At 37.0% G+C, this 16,286-nt stretch overlaps 1 protein-coding gene across 6 annotated transcripts in view; it reads left to right on the plus strand.

The window, feature by feature from the left end:
• MYPN (myopalladin) overlaps positions 1–16,286 on the plus strand; it is a 119,796-nt gene that overhangs the window by 48,383 nt on the left and 55,127 nt on the right. For all 6 annotated transcript variants that reach the window (XM_045437568.1, XM_045437567.1, XM_045437564.1 and 3 more), the window contains 2 exons: positions 13,118–13,293; positions 15,960–16,011. In XM_045437568.1, the coding sequence (XP_045293524.1) occupies positions 13,118–13,293; positions 15,960–16,011 (228 nt within the window). The remainder of the gene's footprint in view (positions 1–13,117; positions 13,294–15,959; positions 16,012–16,286) is intronic.

Raw genomic sequence — 16,286 nt, forward strand, 5'->3', positions numbered from 1 at the left:
ATTATGATAAATGTTATAAAGGATGGTGCATATAGTGAAGGCACAAAACCTTATGGGTAGGCTGTGAAAGGTTTTCTTAAAAGGTGATATTTAAGCTCAGAAATAAAAGATCCCTGGGAGTTAGCTCAGCAAAGTGGGGTTTGGGGAAAGTGTTTCAGGGTGAGGGAATAGCAAATTTGGAGGCCTTGAGTTTGTAAGACCGTTGTTGACTTCAATGAATTAAAAGAACTGGTATCCCTAGAACATAAAGAGAGAAGAGGAAATGGTTTGGGATAAGTCCAGAGAAGGGCAGAGGTGACATTTTGAGAGCCTCCTAGAACACTTTGGGTCAGCATGATCTGAGACCTCAGTGAATATGCAAATTCGCAGATTCCACCTTATACCTACTGAATCAGGATCTCTGAAAGTGAGGCCTAGACATCTGTGTTTTAACAAACTGCTGTTTGTCTCCGTGCTGAGAATTTTTGCAATTTCTTCAGAGGCATCCTTACTAGGAGGGACCTTCCCCATGTTGCATTCTTTGGTAACACTTTAGCACCTGCTTCTCAGTTCTTATTCCAACAGTACACTCCTCACAGACTTCTATTGTAGTCACCTCACCTTAGTTGGTAGTGCTTTGAGGCAAGATCTGTTCTGAGGTGGAAAACCAGGCTAATTTCTGTGGTGTCCACTTGGCCCATGGGAAGACATCTTTGCCCTTGTAAACTTTGGAAATTTAGGCTCCTTCCACTGAAGTCCTCTCTCCTTGTCCTTCCTTCTTGGGCAATACTAAATATCCTTTCACCTTAAATGTTTTTGAGGCAAGAGTTTGGTATAAATTCTCTATCCCCACAAACTCCAGAAACTCTGCAAGTCCTTGCTACTTGCCTACCAACTTTCTTTAATCAGTCTCTTGACTTCATATACACTCCCAGGGTGGACAAAGATCACCAGACTGAATTGTCTGAATTGTTTTCTAAAGTATATTTTGAATAGATACTGAAGAATATTTACATACATATATGTGCATAATACAAGAATAATAGCATAGACGTCTATGTGTCCACATATCCATTATTTTTAAGACCACTGTCTTCCTAATGCTGTCCCTTCCTCCCATCTCAGAATAACCATGAGCTCAAATCTTGTGTTTTCTCTTTAGATTTTTCTTTTTTTTAATGTTTATTTATTTATTTTTGAGAGAGAGAGAGAGAGTGAGCAGGGGAGGAGCAGAGATAGAGAGACAGAGAATCTCAAGCAGGCTCTGCGCTGTCAGTGCAGAGCCTGATGTGGGGCTCGATCCCACAAACTATGAGATCATGACCTGAGCCAAAATCAAGAGTCAGATGCTTAACTGACTAAGCCACCCAAGCACCCCTCTCTTTAAATTTTTCTTAATGGTTTTTCTTCATAGTTTTACAACATATCTTTATGTCTCTATATAATATTGATATGGAAGTATTTACAGGTGAATGACACAAAATCCTAGACTTCCATTAAAATAATTCAAGGCGGGAAAAAATGGAGAATATAAAAGAAACACATTTGCCGTTTGTTGATAATTTGTTGAAGCTAAGTGATATGTGTATGGTGGTTCATTATACAGCGTCTCTACTTGTGTTGTTTGAAAATCTCTATAATAAACAGCTTTAAAAAGTAATATTAGTGAAATTCACATGTATTTTTTATGTAAGTGGAATTGTAACATACATATTCTTCTGCTGTTTGAATCTTTTCTCTAAAAACTATATCCATGACATTGCATGTAACTCTAATTCACTCATTTTCATCACTATATAGCATTTTACTATAAGGCTAGAAGATTGTATTATTGATGTACAATTTTTCCTGATATGAACAATGTTATTATAAACATTCTAATATATTCTCCTGGTGCATGAGTGTGTCTAGGCATGGAATTGTTGGTGGAGTATGTACAACAACTTTATAGTAATATCAAATTTTTTTCAAAAGAATTGTTTCAACTTACATTCCCACCAACATCGCATAACAACAGTTCTGGTTGTTCTACATCATTGACAATATGCGTATTATCAGACTTAAATTTTTGCCAGTCGGATAGGTATGAAATGGTATATTGTAATTTTCATTTTCATTTCCACAGGTTTTAATGAAGTTGAGATTTTTTAAAAGCATGTCTATTGACCATTCAGTGTTCACTTCTATGAAGGGCCTCTTTATATCTTTCATGTTTCTATCAATTTGTTTGTTTGTTTTTTCTTATTGACTTGTAAGACTTTTAAAAAATCTGATTAAGATACTAATCATATGTCATATGTGTTAAGAAAACATCCTCTCTGGGTTTGACTGGCCTTTTTCTTTTCTCTATGGTATCTTTCATAATTAGATATTTTTAACTTTAGTATAAAATTAATTACATTTCTTATGGTTTTCTAATGTTTATTTTTGAAAGAGAGAGAGAGAACAGGGGAGGGGTGGAGAGAGAGAGAGAAAAGAGAATCTGAAGCAGGCTCCATACTGTCAGCGCAAAGCCAACTCAGGGCTTGAAGCCACCGACTGTGAGATCACGACCTGAGCCAACATCAGACACTCAATCAACTGAGCCACCTAGGTGCCCCTGTGGCTTTGGTTTTTATAGTATGCTAGCTTAAGAAATTTTTCCTAAGTGGCGCATGGGTGACTCAGTTGGTTAAGCGTCCAACTTCAGCCTAGGTCATGATCTCGCTATTCCTGAGTTGGAGCCCCTCATTGGGCTCTGTGCTGACAGCTCAGAGCCTAAAGTCTGTTTCAGATTCTGTGTCTCTCTCCCTGTCTCTCTCTGCCCCTCTCCCATTCACTCTCTGTCTGTCTGTCTCTCTCTCAAAAACAAACATTAAAGAATTAAAAAAAAATTTTTTTCTAACCTCAAAGATATTCTTGTATATTGTCTTCTAAAAGTTTTATAATCATGTATTTCACATTTAAGTTTTTAATCCATTTAAAGGTGATTTTGTGTATGGTATGAAGCAGAGAATCCATTTCAGATTATTTTTAGGTTATTTTTATTAATTATTTTTATTTTTAGATTGGATAACCAACTGTTTAGTCTCTAGTTTATTGAAAAGTATATCGTCCCCCCACTAATCTATAATGCCAGCTCCATCATAGGTCAAAATTCCATAAACATGTGGAGCTAGCTCAGGGCTTTCTATTCTTTTTCTGTGGTTTATTTACTGCATTGCAATAGAGTTTTCATCATTTTTATTTCCAGCCTTTTCATTTTAAGAATTTTTAGCTCTTCTTGACCTTTTGCTCTACAATATAAATTTTAGAATCATCTTTTCAAATTCCATAAGAATTTTTTTTAATTTATTAAGATTTTGGGGATTGCATTGAATCTGGAGACCAATTTAGGAAGAATTTGACAATTTTAAAATATTGAGGCTTCATATTCAGGATCATAGTATAGTATATTTCTCCATCTATTTAGGTTACCTAATATTAAGCCTGAATAATTTTTTCTCTGAGTCTTAAAAATTCTTGGCTAGATTTATTAATAAGTACCTCATTTTCATGATGTATAAGTGATAGGTTTTTAAAAAACTATATTCTATATTTGTTATATATAGATATGCAATCGACTTTGTACATTGGTTTTCTAACCAATGTAAACTTGCTACATTCTAGAGATTTCCTATAAATTTTGGGGGAGGGGGCATTCTTCCTTTCCAATCTTGTGTCTTATATTTCATTTTCTTAACTTATGGAACTAGCTAAGCCCTTCTCTACAATGTTAAAAAGAAATGGTGACACTGGGTATTCTAGTCTTATTTATAATCTTAAAGGGAATACTTTCCATTTTTCACCACTACATAAGATTTTGTTTTTAAGTTTCTTTTGTTTAGGAAAATTAAGATTTTTTTAAATCATGAATGGATGTTGGATTTTATAAAACATTTTTCTGCATCTATTGAGATCATTATCTGACTTTTCCCCTTTATTCTTTTGATATAGTAAAGAATAGTGATTTCATAATGTTAAGCCAAACTTGAATTCTTAGGATAAACAAAATCAACACCATCAGAGTGGTCCCAAATTCAACAAATAGAAGAATTTCTTCTGAACAAAATTTTAGCATAGTCAACAGAAGAAAGGGGAAAAAATGATACTTCAAAATATATAACAGTAGAAAGATTCAAGTACCTTGCATCAACAGAACTAGAAAATTCAATATGTTCATTTGTTCGTTCATTCAATAAAAATTCATTCAGCACTCACTATACATCAGGAACTATTCCAGGCAGTTGAAATTCATTAGTAAATAAAACAAAGTTTCCTGCCAAATTCTATTCTACTTGACATGAGGGAAATAGATGATAAACAGTAAATTCAATAAATAAGTAAATTGTATAGTAATTTAGTAATAAGTACTATGAGAGAAAGAAAAGGTAAGAATTCTATAAGGAGACAATAAAAAGTGTCTAGTCAGCCCTGTCCAAAGTAATGTAGTCCTTTAAAAATTTATTTTAGGGCTTGTGTTCATTTTCACTTTACTAATCCTCACTTTTATTTTTTCTAATTTTTTAAATATTTATTTATTTCTGAGAGAGAGAGAGAGACAGAGCATGAGCAGGGGAGGGGCATACAGAGAGGGAGACACAGAATCTGAAGCAGGCTCCAGGCTCTGAGCTGTCTGCACAGAGCCTGATGTGGGGCTTGAACTCAGGAACTGCGAGATCATGACCTGAGCCAAAGTTGGTCGCCCAGCCAACTGAGCCACCCAGGCACCCCAATCCTCACTTTTATTATTAAAATTGGTCATGTGGTAAGAAGTGGTCCTGATATCTTGATATTAATCAACTGCTTATTTATGTTTTTCTTAAGTTACCAAGAAGTTTCCACCTGGAAGAACTTAATAAATTTTAATAAAATCTCAAGCATAAACATATCCTCCCCTTGTACTCCCAATGACTGAAATACAGCCATTGGTCATAAACACCTAAATTTGTTAACTCAGTAGCAAACAGGACATACAAGACATCAGTTTGTGTCACAAAATCCAACAAAACTTGGAGTTTTGTTAGGAAACGTCTACAATTATCTTATTGTCCAATATATTCCAGAGTCTAATGCAGTCTGTCTAGGGAAGAGTCACTCTGATGCATGGAGAGAGCTGAGGATGTCATGAAGTAAACATACAACCTATTGTCTATTTTAGGCCCTGTACACTTCACATAAGAGATCAGGCATTGTTAGACAAAGCTGGTTTAAGGCAATTAAAAGAAAGTTATTTTCTAGCCCCCAAGCCTTCTTGAAAGATGAAAACAAAACAGACTTGAGGCTATAATAATCCTAATTTGAATTTATTCATTTAACATCCATACAGCAAACATTTTTTTGGAGTAGCTGTGATGTGCCATACACTGTGCTAGGAACCAGATAAACAAATGATAAACAAAACAAACGGGATTATCTCTGCCCTATGGTGTTTACCATAGTAAGGTAGAGCAGTAAGGGAGAGCAATATTAAACAAACAAACCTACAAATCAATGTATAATTATAAGTAAAGGAAACAAACATGAAAAGGGAATTATAGGAGGTAGGACAGGGACATTGGAAGGACTGGGGCAGAGCTAAAGAAATGTTCTGAGTAATCATTCTTTTAATGAGCATTATTGCTGGTGAGTCAGAATAACACATTCAAATTACGTTTAGAAGTCATTAGTGTGCTAAAGCAATGAGTCATAACATTTATCCAAGCCATATTTTTGATAAAATAGTAACCTAACAGCAGTAACCAAAAATCCAGTTAAATCTGAAAACGTGTCTCTTCAGCATTTTCATTCCGAGGCTTGGTAGCTAGCCAAATTAGCAGATCTGGCAAGCTACGCTTAGTGCTTTAAAACTGGGTCCTTCTTTTTCATTTGGACCTGCCTTATTTTCCCAGATCACTGACTCATTTCTGTTAAGCCATGAATCACGTCTGGCACTCCTGTCCTTCTGTAAGTGTCATGAGGATTTGGCATTCTAAAACGTGCACCTTGGGCAGGGCATTTCTGTGAAAACATTCCCTAACATGGATAGATGTTTGAAGACAGTGTGTTTCCTTCTTAACCTCAGAAGTCTTCAGGATAGCCAAGTAAATTTTAATACTTTTTTGAAGGCATCCTGACCGGCACATTATTTCTGAGTGGGTCATGGTATTAAAGTCAGAGTGACGGTTACTGATTGTTCTGTGGGACTGGCTGAAGCTATCCTGCCATCTGAGTAAGAACAAAAACGTTTCTGACAGGGAGTTTGAGTATTTGAATCATTTCACTTATTGACTTCTGGCTGTCCAATTGCTCTAGATGTTTCCACTCTCATTTTGGTAAGGAAGAACAACATTAACTAAAGAGATGAGATAACCTTATAATGTTTATATAAGGGAAGATATTTGTTTATTTGTTTTGAATAGTTATTTCTATTTGCTTTGTCAAATTAATACAGGTACATTGCTTAAAAAGTCAAACAATATTAAAGAATAGAACCATTTCAACTCGCTTTGCAGTTTCCTATTTATTTACCTCTAGATTTCTAAATAAAATGCCAGTAGTTTTCAATTTTTTTGTTCTCAGGACCCCTTTACAATCCTAAAAGTTATTGAGGCCCAAAAGAGGTTTTGTGTTTATAAGTTACATCTATATTTATCATATTAGAAATAAAACAGAAATTTTTTAAATAGTTGTTTCTTATTCATTTTTAAATAACAATAATGAACATGTAAGCGTAAGTAATTTTGAGGGGTGCCTGGGTGGCTCAGTCGGTCAAGCGTCCAACTCTTGATTTCGGCTCAGGTCATGATTTCACAGTCGTGAGATCCAGCCCCGCATCAGCACAGAGCCTGCTTGGGATCCTCTGTCTCCCTCTCTCTCTGCCCCTCATTCCCTCTCAGAAATAAAAAATAACAATAATTTTATGAAAAATAACTTTTCAAAAAAGTTTTTAGTGAGAAGAGTGACATTGTTGTTCATTTTTTGCAAATCTCTTTAATGTCTGGCTTACTAGAAGACAGCTAGAGTCTCATATTTGCATCTGCATTCAGTTTGTTGTAATATGTTGTTTGGGTTGAAGTAAACTTTTAAAATCTGGTCTTACAGAGATACATAATTGGAAACAGGAGGAATATTTCAATAGCCTTTCAGGTAACATGGATATTCCTATTTGGTACTACATCAAAATTCAGTTAGCAGTAGTTTCTTAAAGCAGAGTTGCAGTGTGAAATCTGAAACCACACCAGTGAACTTTTGTGTTGGTGTTTTTTGGGTTTGTTAACCAATGAACTTTTGTACTCCGCTTTACTAAAACCCTTTGTCCATCCTGAAGTTGGAACAGATAATATCATGCATTGGTAATTTGGAAAATGAGTAATGCCGATCTTCTGAATGTTGACACATTTTATTATCTAATATTAAAAAAACACACCCGTTAATATCATCATTTGATTTCATCAAAAAGCCTTTATATATTGGGAAGCCCTAAATTTATGATGAGAGATACAAGTTTTCAAAACTAATTTTTCCTTGAAAGCTCCAATATTTTTTTTCATTGGCAACAAGGGTATTGGTTATCTTTTCACCGCAAACAACAGGCTTATTTCATTCATTTGTGAGAAAACATCTGCCAGATACCCAGGTCTGAATAATCATAATTTGCCAGTTGTTTCAAGTTCAACGATTGTTTCATGCATTTAATGCTCAGTTCAACTCAAAAAAATCACACCAGTGCTCTTCCATATCCAGTAGTAATGCTTTCTGCTATTTCCCATTTCGCCACCTACAATGTTGAAAAGATGTAAACTCAAGGTTGAGATTTAATAAAGGGCATGATTTGTATTGCTTCAACAAGGACATTTTTAAGTGAAACTGAATTTTTTTTTTTTAACTGCAAGTGTGGAAGTGAGAAACGCAGTGACCACAAGTCAACTTTTGGCAGTGCCTTAACTTGCACTTGCACCAGCAATTCTACTCACTGTGGCTTTTGCACCATCAGTGTAAATGTCAACACAGTGAAAAGGCAAACAATACTTTAGTATTATGTAAAAGTAGCTTTGTCTTCGCAGAAAGTGAACTATACTTTGAGAACCACTGTAATATGCTTGCACCACTCTTGTCTGGTCTTTACTCACCCAGCACCGTTTCCCCCTCATTGTCTCTATATAATCATATCACACTGTTGTTTTAAAAAAATATTTCATGTTTACCTTGTTGTTACTATGTAAGTATTATTCACTGACAATACAAGTAGGGTAAAATGAATGTCTCCTTGCTTGTACAACCTTTTTTTTTTTTTTTTTGAAGCTGGAGTGGATTACTGTCTTGTTGTTGCTGTTGTTGTTGTTGTTGTTGCTGTTGTTGTTGTTATGTGCTTAGTTCAGCAGTCCTATCACAAATTTGTCTCAATTCTCCAATATATTTGTAAAATGTCTCCTAAATATCCTGTTTCATTCAGTTGAGCCACAAGGCCTATTTGTTTCTCTGTAGAGAAATCTCTCCAGAATCCCTTCTCCTTGTTCCAATGTGAAGCAGGTGCTTATGCAGCCAGTGACTCAGACTTCACCCCTGGGCATCCCCTTACTGCTCAGAATAAAGGATGTGACCTGCCATGGGGATCTCAATGCTTATTTCCCAAACTTGAAATCAGTCACCCTATTTTAAGCTCTGTGTCTTTTCCCCATTATTAGGCTGTTTCCACACTCCAAAGTTGTATTTCCAAATTCTGAAACTTGGTAGGGTTCTGCAGCAAAAATTGGCTTCTTTCATTGACATCCCCAAACAGGCACTTGATTTTCAGATTTTTCAACTCTCTCTGCTCCTCAATTTGCTTTCCACCTTCCAGAAATTTGTGGGGTCTCAGGTCTGCTCTCGTCTCCCTTCTCATTCTTTTGGTTCTTGTACTTTTATACCTTTTAAAAATTCCTTTATCCTCATTTTAGGGGCATTTCAAGAGGGAAGTAAAGATAAACACATGTGCTTAATACGTCTTGTTTGACTGGATGCTCACTGTTTGTATTTAAACTACACATGCTCTGAGGATCAGTTCATACGAGCTCCTCAGGGTATTACTGAGATCGATGGCTTGGGAGATTTATGGACCCATTTCAGCAACGACATATACTGCTACTGTCACAACAGATGAAAAACTGGCATAGAATTGATGAAGCTAGTAATAAAATTCTTACAAAATATTAACTATCAATCCTTTCCATCATTTGGTCTTTCAACAAATCCAACAGTTATTTTCTGAATACCTACCATGCACCAGGGCATTGGTGAATAAGACTAATAAGGTCCTGTCATGGACTTTACAGTGGAGCAAACAATGGCAAAGTGAACAAGTATATAAGACAGTTTCAGATAATAAGTACTGTAAAGATAACAAAATAGTGTAGCATGATAGAGTATCTGAGGTTAAGGTGGCTACATTAGGAAGAGGGTCAAGAAAGGCCTCTCTAAGGTTAAGATAACACTTGCGCTGAGGCCTCAATGGATGAGAAGGACCTATCTTTGTAGAGATCTGGGCAAGAGGATTTCAGAAAGAACAAAATTTCTAACATGGAGAATAGTTTAATGTGTTCACAGAGTAGAAAAAAAAAAAACCCCAGTGTGGTTGGAACATAGTGAAGGGAGAGTGGCAGGAGAAGGTATCTAGAAGTCAGAGCTGGGAAAAGCACATTTGGATGTAATCCCAAATAGAGGTGATTAATTGAAACTATGGGATGAGATAAGATGGCCAAAGGAGAGAATACAGAAAACTTTATACTCTCTGTGCATGCTGCAAGAGCATATAAAGCACTGTACTTACCTTCAAAGAATTGACAATCCAGTGACATTTGTGGGACAAGACAAATCCCCAGAATAGAGAATAATAAAAGACAGTGTATAATCAAGCCTTGCATGACATAGTACAGGTTTTTTTTAAGTGAAGTTAGAAAAAATAACAATCATTGACAATCAATGGTAAAAGGTTTTCTGTAAAGGATGTGATATCTGAGCCAAACGGATAGATGAGGTATATGTGCAGTAGCTGAAAAGCAGAAAAAGAGAATCTCAGGTAGCAAAACATGAGCAGAGACTTGAATGTTGAGGTAAACATGACATATTTATGGAAGAGTAGAGAAAATCTTGACTGTTGAGAAGTAGTTGAATGGGAAAATTTGATTTGGAATTGCTTTATTCGTGGTTGGAGGGAGGGATTAAAACACTGAATGGTTAGAATTACAGTCTAGATTAGCAATTGCCCAGACTCCTTTAATTTCTGAATAATGGTAACACCTCTCCACCTAACTACTTTTTATTATGATGTTAATTAATAATTATTTCAAAAAATGAAAACAATATAAAAAGGGGCACACTGAGATATCTCACTCCTATCTGTCTTCATCCACCTTATTTCCCCTCATTCTCAATAGGGAACCACTTTTGATTTTCATTTCAATCTTTCCAGTTTTCTTTATGTAAATGCAAACAACATGACTATATCTTATTTTTGCCCCCTGTGTTAGTTTCCTCAGGCTACTGTAACAAAGTTCCACAAACTGGATGAAATATACTCTCACAGTTCTAGAGGTTAGAAGTCCAAAACCAAAGTGTCACCAGGGCCACGCTCTCTTTGAGACTCTGGGCAGGCTCCTTTCTTGTCTCTTCCAGCTTATGGAGGTGGCTGTCAATCCCTGGCATTCCTTGACCTGCAGCTGCATCATGCCAATCCCTGCCTCTGCCATCACATGCCATTCTCTCTGTGTGTCTCTGCCTTCTCATAGGGTTTTCCTCTTCTTAAAGAACCTCCTTCAGGGGCGCCTGGGTGGCGCAGTCGGTTAAGCGTCCGACTTCAGCCAGGTCACGATCTCGCGGTCCATGAGTTCGAGCCCCGCGTCGGGCTCTGGGCTGATGGCTCAGAGCCTGGAGCCTGTTTCCGAATCTGTGTCTCCCTCTCTCTCTGCCCCTCCCCCGTTCATGCTCTGTCTCTCTCTGTCCCAAAAATAAATAAACGTTGAAAAAAAAAATTAAAAAAAAAAAAAAAGAACCTCCTTCATGCTAGATTACTGCCTAACCTAGTAATTTCATTGTAACTTGATTATGTCTGCAAAGACTCTATTTCCAAGTAAGGTCATATTCCCAAATACTGGTGCTTAGGACTTCAACACAGCCTTTGGGGGAAAATAATTCAACCCATAACAACCCACATTTTTTACATAAACACTCCATATTCACTATTCTGTAGCTTCTTGTTAAAATTTTAATCTTGGAATTCTTTCCATATCAATGCATAGTGATCTTTCTCCAACTCTTTCTACAGCTGCATAGTGTTCCATTATGTGGCTGTACCATAGTTTATTTCATGAGTCTCCTAAGGATAAGGATGGACACTTAGATGGTTTCCAATCTTTCACAATTAAAAAAAATTTTTTTAATGTTTATTTATTTTTGAAGGAGAGAGAGAGACAGAGCGTGAGTGGGGGAGGGGCAGAGAGAGAGGAAGACACAGAATCTGAAGCAGGCTCCAGGCTCTGAACTGTCAGCACAGAGCCCAGCACGGGTCTCGAACTCACAAACCACAAGATCATGACCTGAGCTGAAGTTGGACACTCAACCGACTGAGTCACCCAGGCACTCTTTTCACAATTTTTTTAAATGTTTATTTATTTTGAAAGAGAGAGAGATAGAGAGCAAGCAGGGAAGGGGTAGAGAGAGAGGGAGACAGAGAATCCCAAGCAGACTCCACACTGTCATTGTGGAGCCCAGTGTGAGGCTCGAGCTCACAAACCATGAGATCATGACCTGAGCTGAAACCAAGAGTCAGATGCTTAACTGACTGAACCACTCAGGTGCCCCAATCTTTCACTATTTAAATTAGTAACCTGAATGTTTGTCATTTTGTATGCATGCAAGTGTATCTATATGATAGATTCCCACAAGTGGGATTGTTGGGTCAAAAGATAAATGCATCTGTAATTTTGGCAGATATTGCTGTATTGATTTCATAAGGGCTGCACCATTTTACGTTCCTAACAGTGGATGAGTCATCAAACGTTTAGACTTTTGCCAACGTGTTACATGAGATACTGTATTTCTGTGTAGTTGTGTTTTTTTTTTTAATTTTAAAGAGAGAAAGTGAGAACAGGGGAGAGGGGCAGAGGGAGACAGAGAGAATCACAAACAGCACAGAGCCTAATGCAGGGCTTGATCCTACAACCCTGGGATCATGACCTGACCCCAAATCAAGAGTCGGACACTCAACTGACTGCACCACTCAGGCCTACCTATTTGTGTAGTTTTGATGTCTTTTTCTCTTACTATGTACCTCCACATTTTAAACATTATTTTATGTATTATTTTATGTAAACTTTTAGCCAAAAAAACTATAATAAATATTTCTAACTTCAAATATATAGAATCAAAATAAAATATCATAACCTATAGAAACTTACTTAACTTAGGTCATTTGTCAAAATTGGACCACTACTGAAGAATGTGACCCATCCTCTTTACTCCGATGATTCAAGTAACTGAACTAAATAATTTTCATTTAGCTAAGTTAGATGCAATTTCATAGTAGGGAATGAGTACACTCAACCTCATGAACTTTTTAAAAATTTGTGTTTATTTGTTTTTAATTTTTTTAATGTTCATTTATTCTGAGAGAGAGCGCATGCAGAAACAGAGGAGGGATGGGGTGGAGCGAGGAGAGAAAAAGAATTCGAAGCAGGCCCTGTGCTGTCAACATAGAGCCCAGCATGAGGCTCGAACTCACTAACTATGAGATCATGACCTGAACTGAAATCAAGAGTCAGATGCTTAACCAACTGAGCCACTCAGACATGCCAATGTCATGATCTTTTAGTATCTTAGATTCTCTCCAAATAAACAAAGTAGCACTTACTTAATGCATAGTATAGAAAGCTATACATCTTTTTAGGAGAAACCAAGCTCCACATCAAAGACTCTGCTCCTTGTGGTTGGCTATATTTGCTTTCTAATCCATCTTCTCTCAGTTGTGTAATTCTTAATAGGAGCCATTTTCTAAACACCATTTAATGTTCTGATTCTAAATTGTCACAGTTTTCTTCTTAGGGAACATCTGAAGCATCTATGCAATTTCACACTTCATTCATGTGTAATATTCCCTTCCTCACAGGTGGTACTGTGAAGGCAAGGAGCTTGAAAATTCGCCAGACATTCATATCGCCCAGGCAGGAAATCTGCATTCACTGACCATTGCTGAAGCCTTTGAGGAAGACACAGGACGCTATTCCTGCTTTGCTTCTAACATCTATGGGACAGATTCAACCTCTGCTGAGATTTATATAGAAGGTAAAACAAAATGCTCTTAGAGTATGGCCCTTACTAGTAAGACATATATTTATAATAAATATTTATCGAGGGCCTACTGTACCACACACTCTTCTAGGCATTGGGGACAATAGTAGTGAACCAAATAGACAAAGGTTCTTGGACAGATGGAATTTACACTCTAGTGGAAGAGACAAAAAAAAATAGATGAGATAAATGAATAAAGTATGTAATATGATATGTTTATGAAATTGTTCTGATAATAAATTCCAACATGTGTGTAGTGTGTGGGGTTAAGTGTCCTACAATTTAACTCAGTTCTAACACCATTTACCTGGATATAAGTGTCAGATCCAACAGGTTAAGAGCTTAGTCCTACAAGATTACTCCTACCTCACTTCAGATGCCAATTACAAGTATGAGGTCCCCAGGCTACTCACAACTTCTGTCTCATTTGATTACAAATCAGAGGTTTCCATAATCCCCTCCTTGGGTTCAATTAATTTGCTAGAGTGGCTTATAGAACTCAGGGAAACACTTTCATTCACCAGTCTATTAAAGGATATGAGAAAGGATACAATGAACAGCCAGATGAAGAGATACAAAGGGTGGGGCCTGAGAAGGTCCAGAGTGCACGAGCTTCTGTCCCTATAGAGTTGGGGTGTGTCACTCTCCCAGTGTGGATGTATTTGCCAACCTGGAAGCTCTTTGTACTACTGGAATTTTTATGGAAGCTTCTCCATGTAGGCATGATCAATTATTATCTCCATTCCCTGCCCTCTTCCTCCTCAGGAGGATGGGGGGCAGGGATGAAAATTCCAAGCTTCTAATCATGGCTTAGTCTTTCTGGTGACCAGCCCCCATTTAGAAGCCATCCAGAGTCACCTCATTAGAACAAAAAATGCTCTTGCACTCTAATCACTTAGGAATTTATAAGACTTTAGGAGCCCTGTGGGGGTCAAAGACAGATATTAGAACAAGAAATGCTCATAACTTAGGAAATTACAAGTGTTAGCAGCTCCATGCTGGGAACTGGGAGCAAAGACCAACAGATATATTTTCTGTATCTCACAGTATATATAAGCCCTACGGAAAAAACAGAAAGCAAGAAGATAAGAAGTATGCATATGTATATTTGTGTGAATGCACACATGCATGGGTATGTGTATGGGTATGTCTGTGTGTATATGGGTGTGTGTGTGTGTGTGTGTGTGTGTGTGTGTGTGTGTGTGTGTAGGCTTCAGCTCTACAGATAGGGTGGTCAGGGAAGACCTCACTAACCAGATGACATATGAGTGAAGACCTGGGGGAAATGAGGGAGTGAACCACCAGGATAGTCAAGGGAAAACCACTCTAGGCAGAGAAATCAATAAGTACACTAACCCTGAGGAGGGAGTGAGTCTGTGTATAGATATAGAGATGAGCCAATATGGCCAAAATGGAGGAAACATGGAAGAAAGTAACAGATGAAGTCAGAAGTTCCAGATGGGTAGAGGTGGGAGGAGGCAGGTGAGAAGATTGTATAGGCCTTTGTAGGTCATTGTAAGGCCTTTGGCTTTTACTTTGAGGGAGATGGGAAGCTGTAGAGGATTCTGAGCAGAAATGTGACATAATCTGACTTAGCTTTTAATGGAATCACTCTGGTTCCTCGTTGAGAATATTCCTCAGAGAGTCAAGGGTAGAAGCAGGAAGACCATTTGGGAGCATTAGAGAAGCATTTACGTCCACACCAAACTTACATGACTAATTTTAGGGGAGAAATAAATTTGTCTTCTTTATATATCTACCAAATTTTTGTTCCATTTTATCTCATCTCTGGGTTTTTTCTGAAGACCATTCTTTAGCACTTTTATCATCTATAATACCTTATGTATGCCTTGGTTTTAACACTTAAACATTGTATTATTTTGGTGGAAGTGCTCATTCACCAACCAGATTGTAAAACTGGGACTGTCTCATTCTTTTTTATATCTGTAATACTTTATGTAGTACCAAGTACATAGTGGATATTTGATAAACATTTATTGAATAGATGCATGAATAATGATAAAAATGAATAATGCATGGTAGAAATGTGTTGTATGTTTTTATCCTCAAATTTTTGGAATACAATAAATACCTCCAGATTTAGCTCAGTTATATCTTGCTGGAATTCACTATCTTGAAAAGGAAATCTGAGATCAAAGCTTTGCTAACAGTGCTGAGATTGGACTACTGATTTTTTTAATTTGTGGCAACAGAACTTCAAACACCCCCACTCCCAAATGAAGTATGCCTTGTTAATATTAGGGGTGGACGGAAGAGTATCCACCTACACCTACAATGTTTAGAATCCAGTGTAATCCCTCCTTTTATTTAATCTGTGGAGGCCAAGAGCAAGAGGATTTACAGACAGCATAAAACGTCTGCAAAGACTGCTCTGTTAAAGACATCAGCAGGTGTTTAATACACAAGAGCACTTGGCATTTGGACCAGTTAATTTGAACTCTGTCACTAACTAGCCATGTGACCTTGAGCAAGTCCTTCAACTACTTAGGGTCTGTTTCTCATCTATAAAGTTGGGTGTTAGGGTAGGAAATCCCTGAGTTCTTTTCTAGGTCTAAAATTCTATAGGTCTTCAAATGCCTAGGAACTAGTTTAAGAAATTATCATCTTAAACATTTCATGTCTTGTTTTTACTTTTCCAGGGGTTTCTTCTTCTGACTCAGAAGGGGACCCTAACAAGGAAGAGATGAATCGGTAATTCTAATTTTTTATCTTATAGCTTTAGCTATGTTCTATCTTATAGCTTTCTCAGATCCTGAGAAAGCTACTAATTGGTTTAGTAGAACTTGAAGAGGGTGGCTCCAGGATATTACCTCCAAAAATATATATTGGTTAGATTTTGAGAGCTTTAAATCTTGCCTAGTAGATGAATTTTAATATTCCCAATATTTTAAAAATGAGATATCACCTATGAAATATCATCGTACGTATATCTACAGAGTAAAAAACAAATAGTGCAACACTCCAAA

The sequence above is a fragment of the Leopardus geoffroyi genome, chromosome D2, assembly GCF_018350155.1.
Source record: "Leopardus geoffroyi isolate Oge1 chromosome D2, O.geoffroyi_Oge1_pat1.0, whole genome shotgun sequence".
In the NCBI taxonomy this organism is placed as follows: Eukaryota; Metazoa; Chordata; class Mammalia; order Carnivora; family Felidae; genus Leopardus; species Leopardus geoffroyi.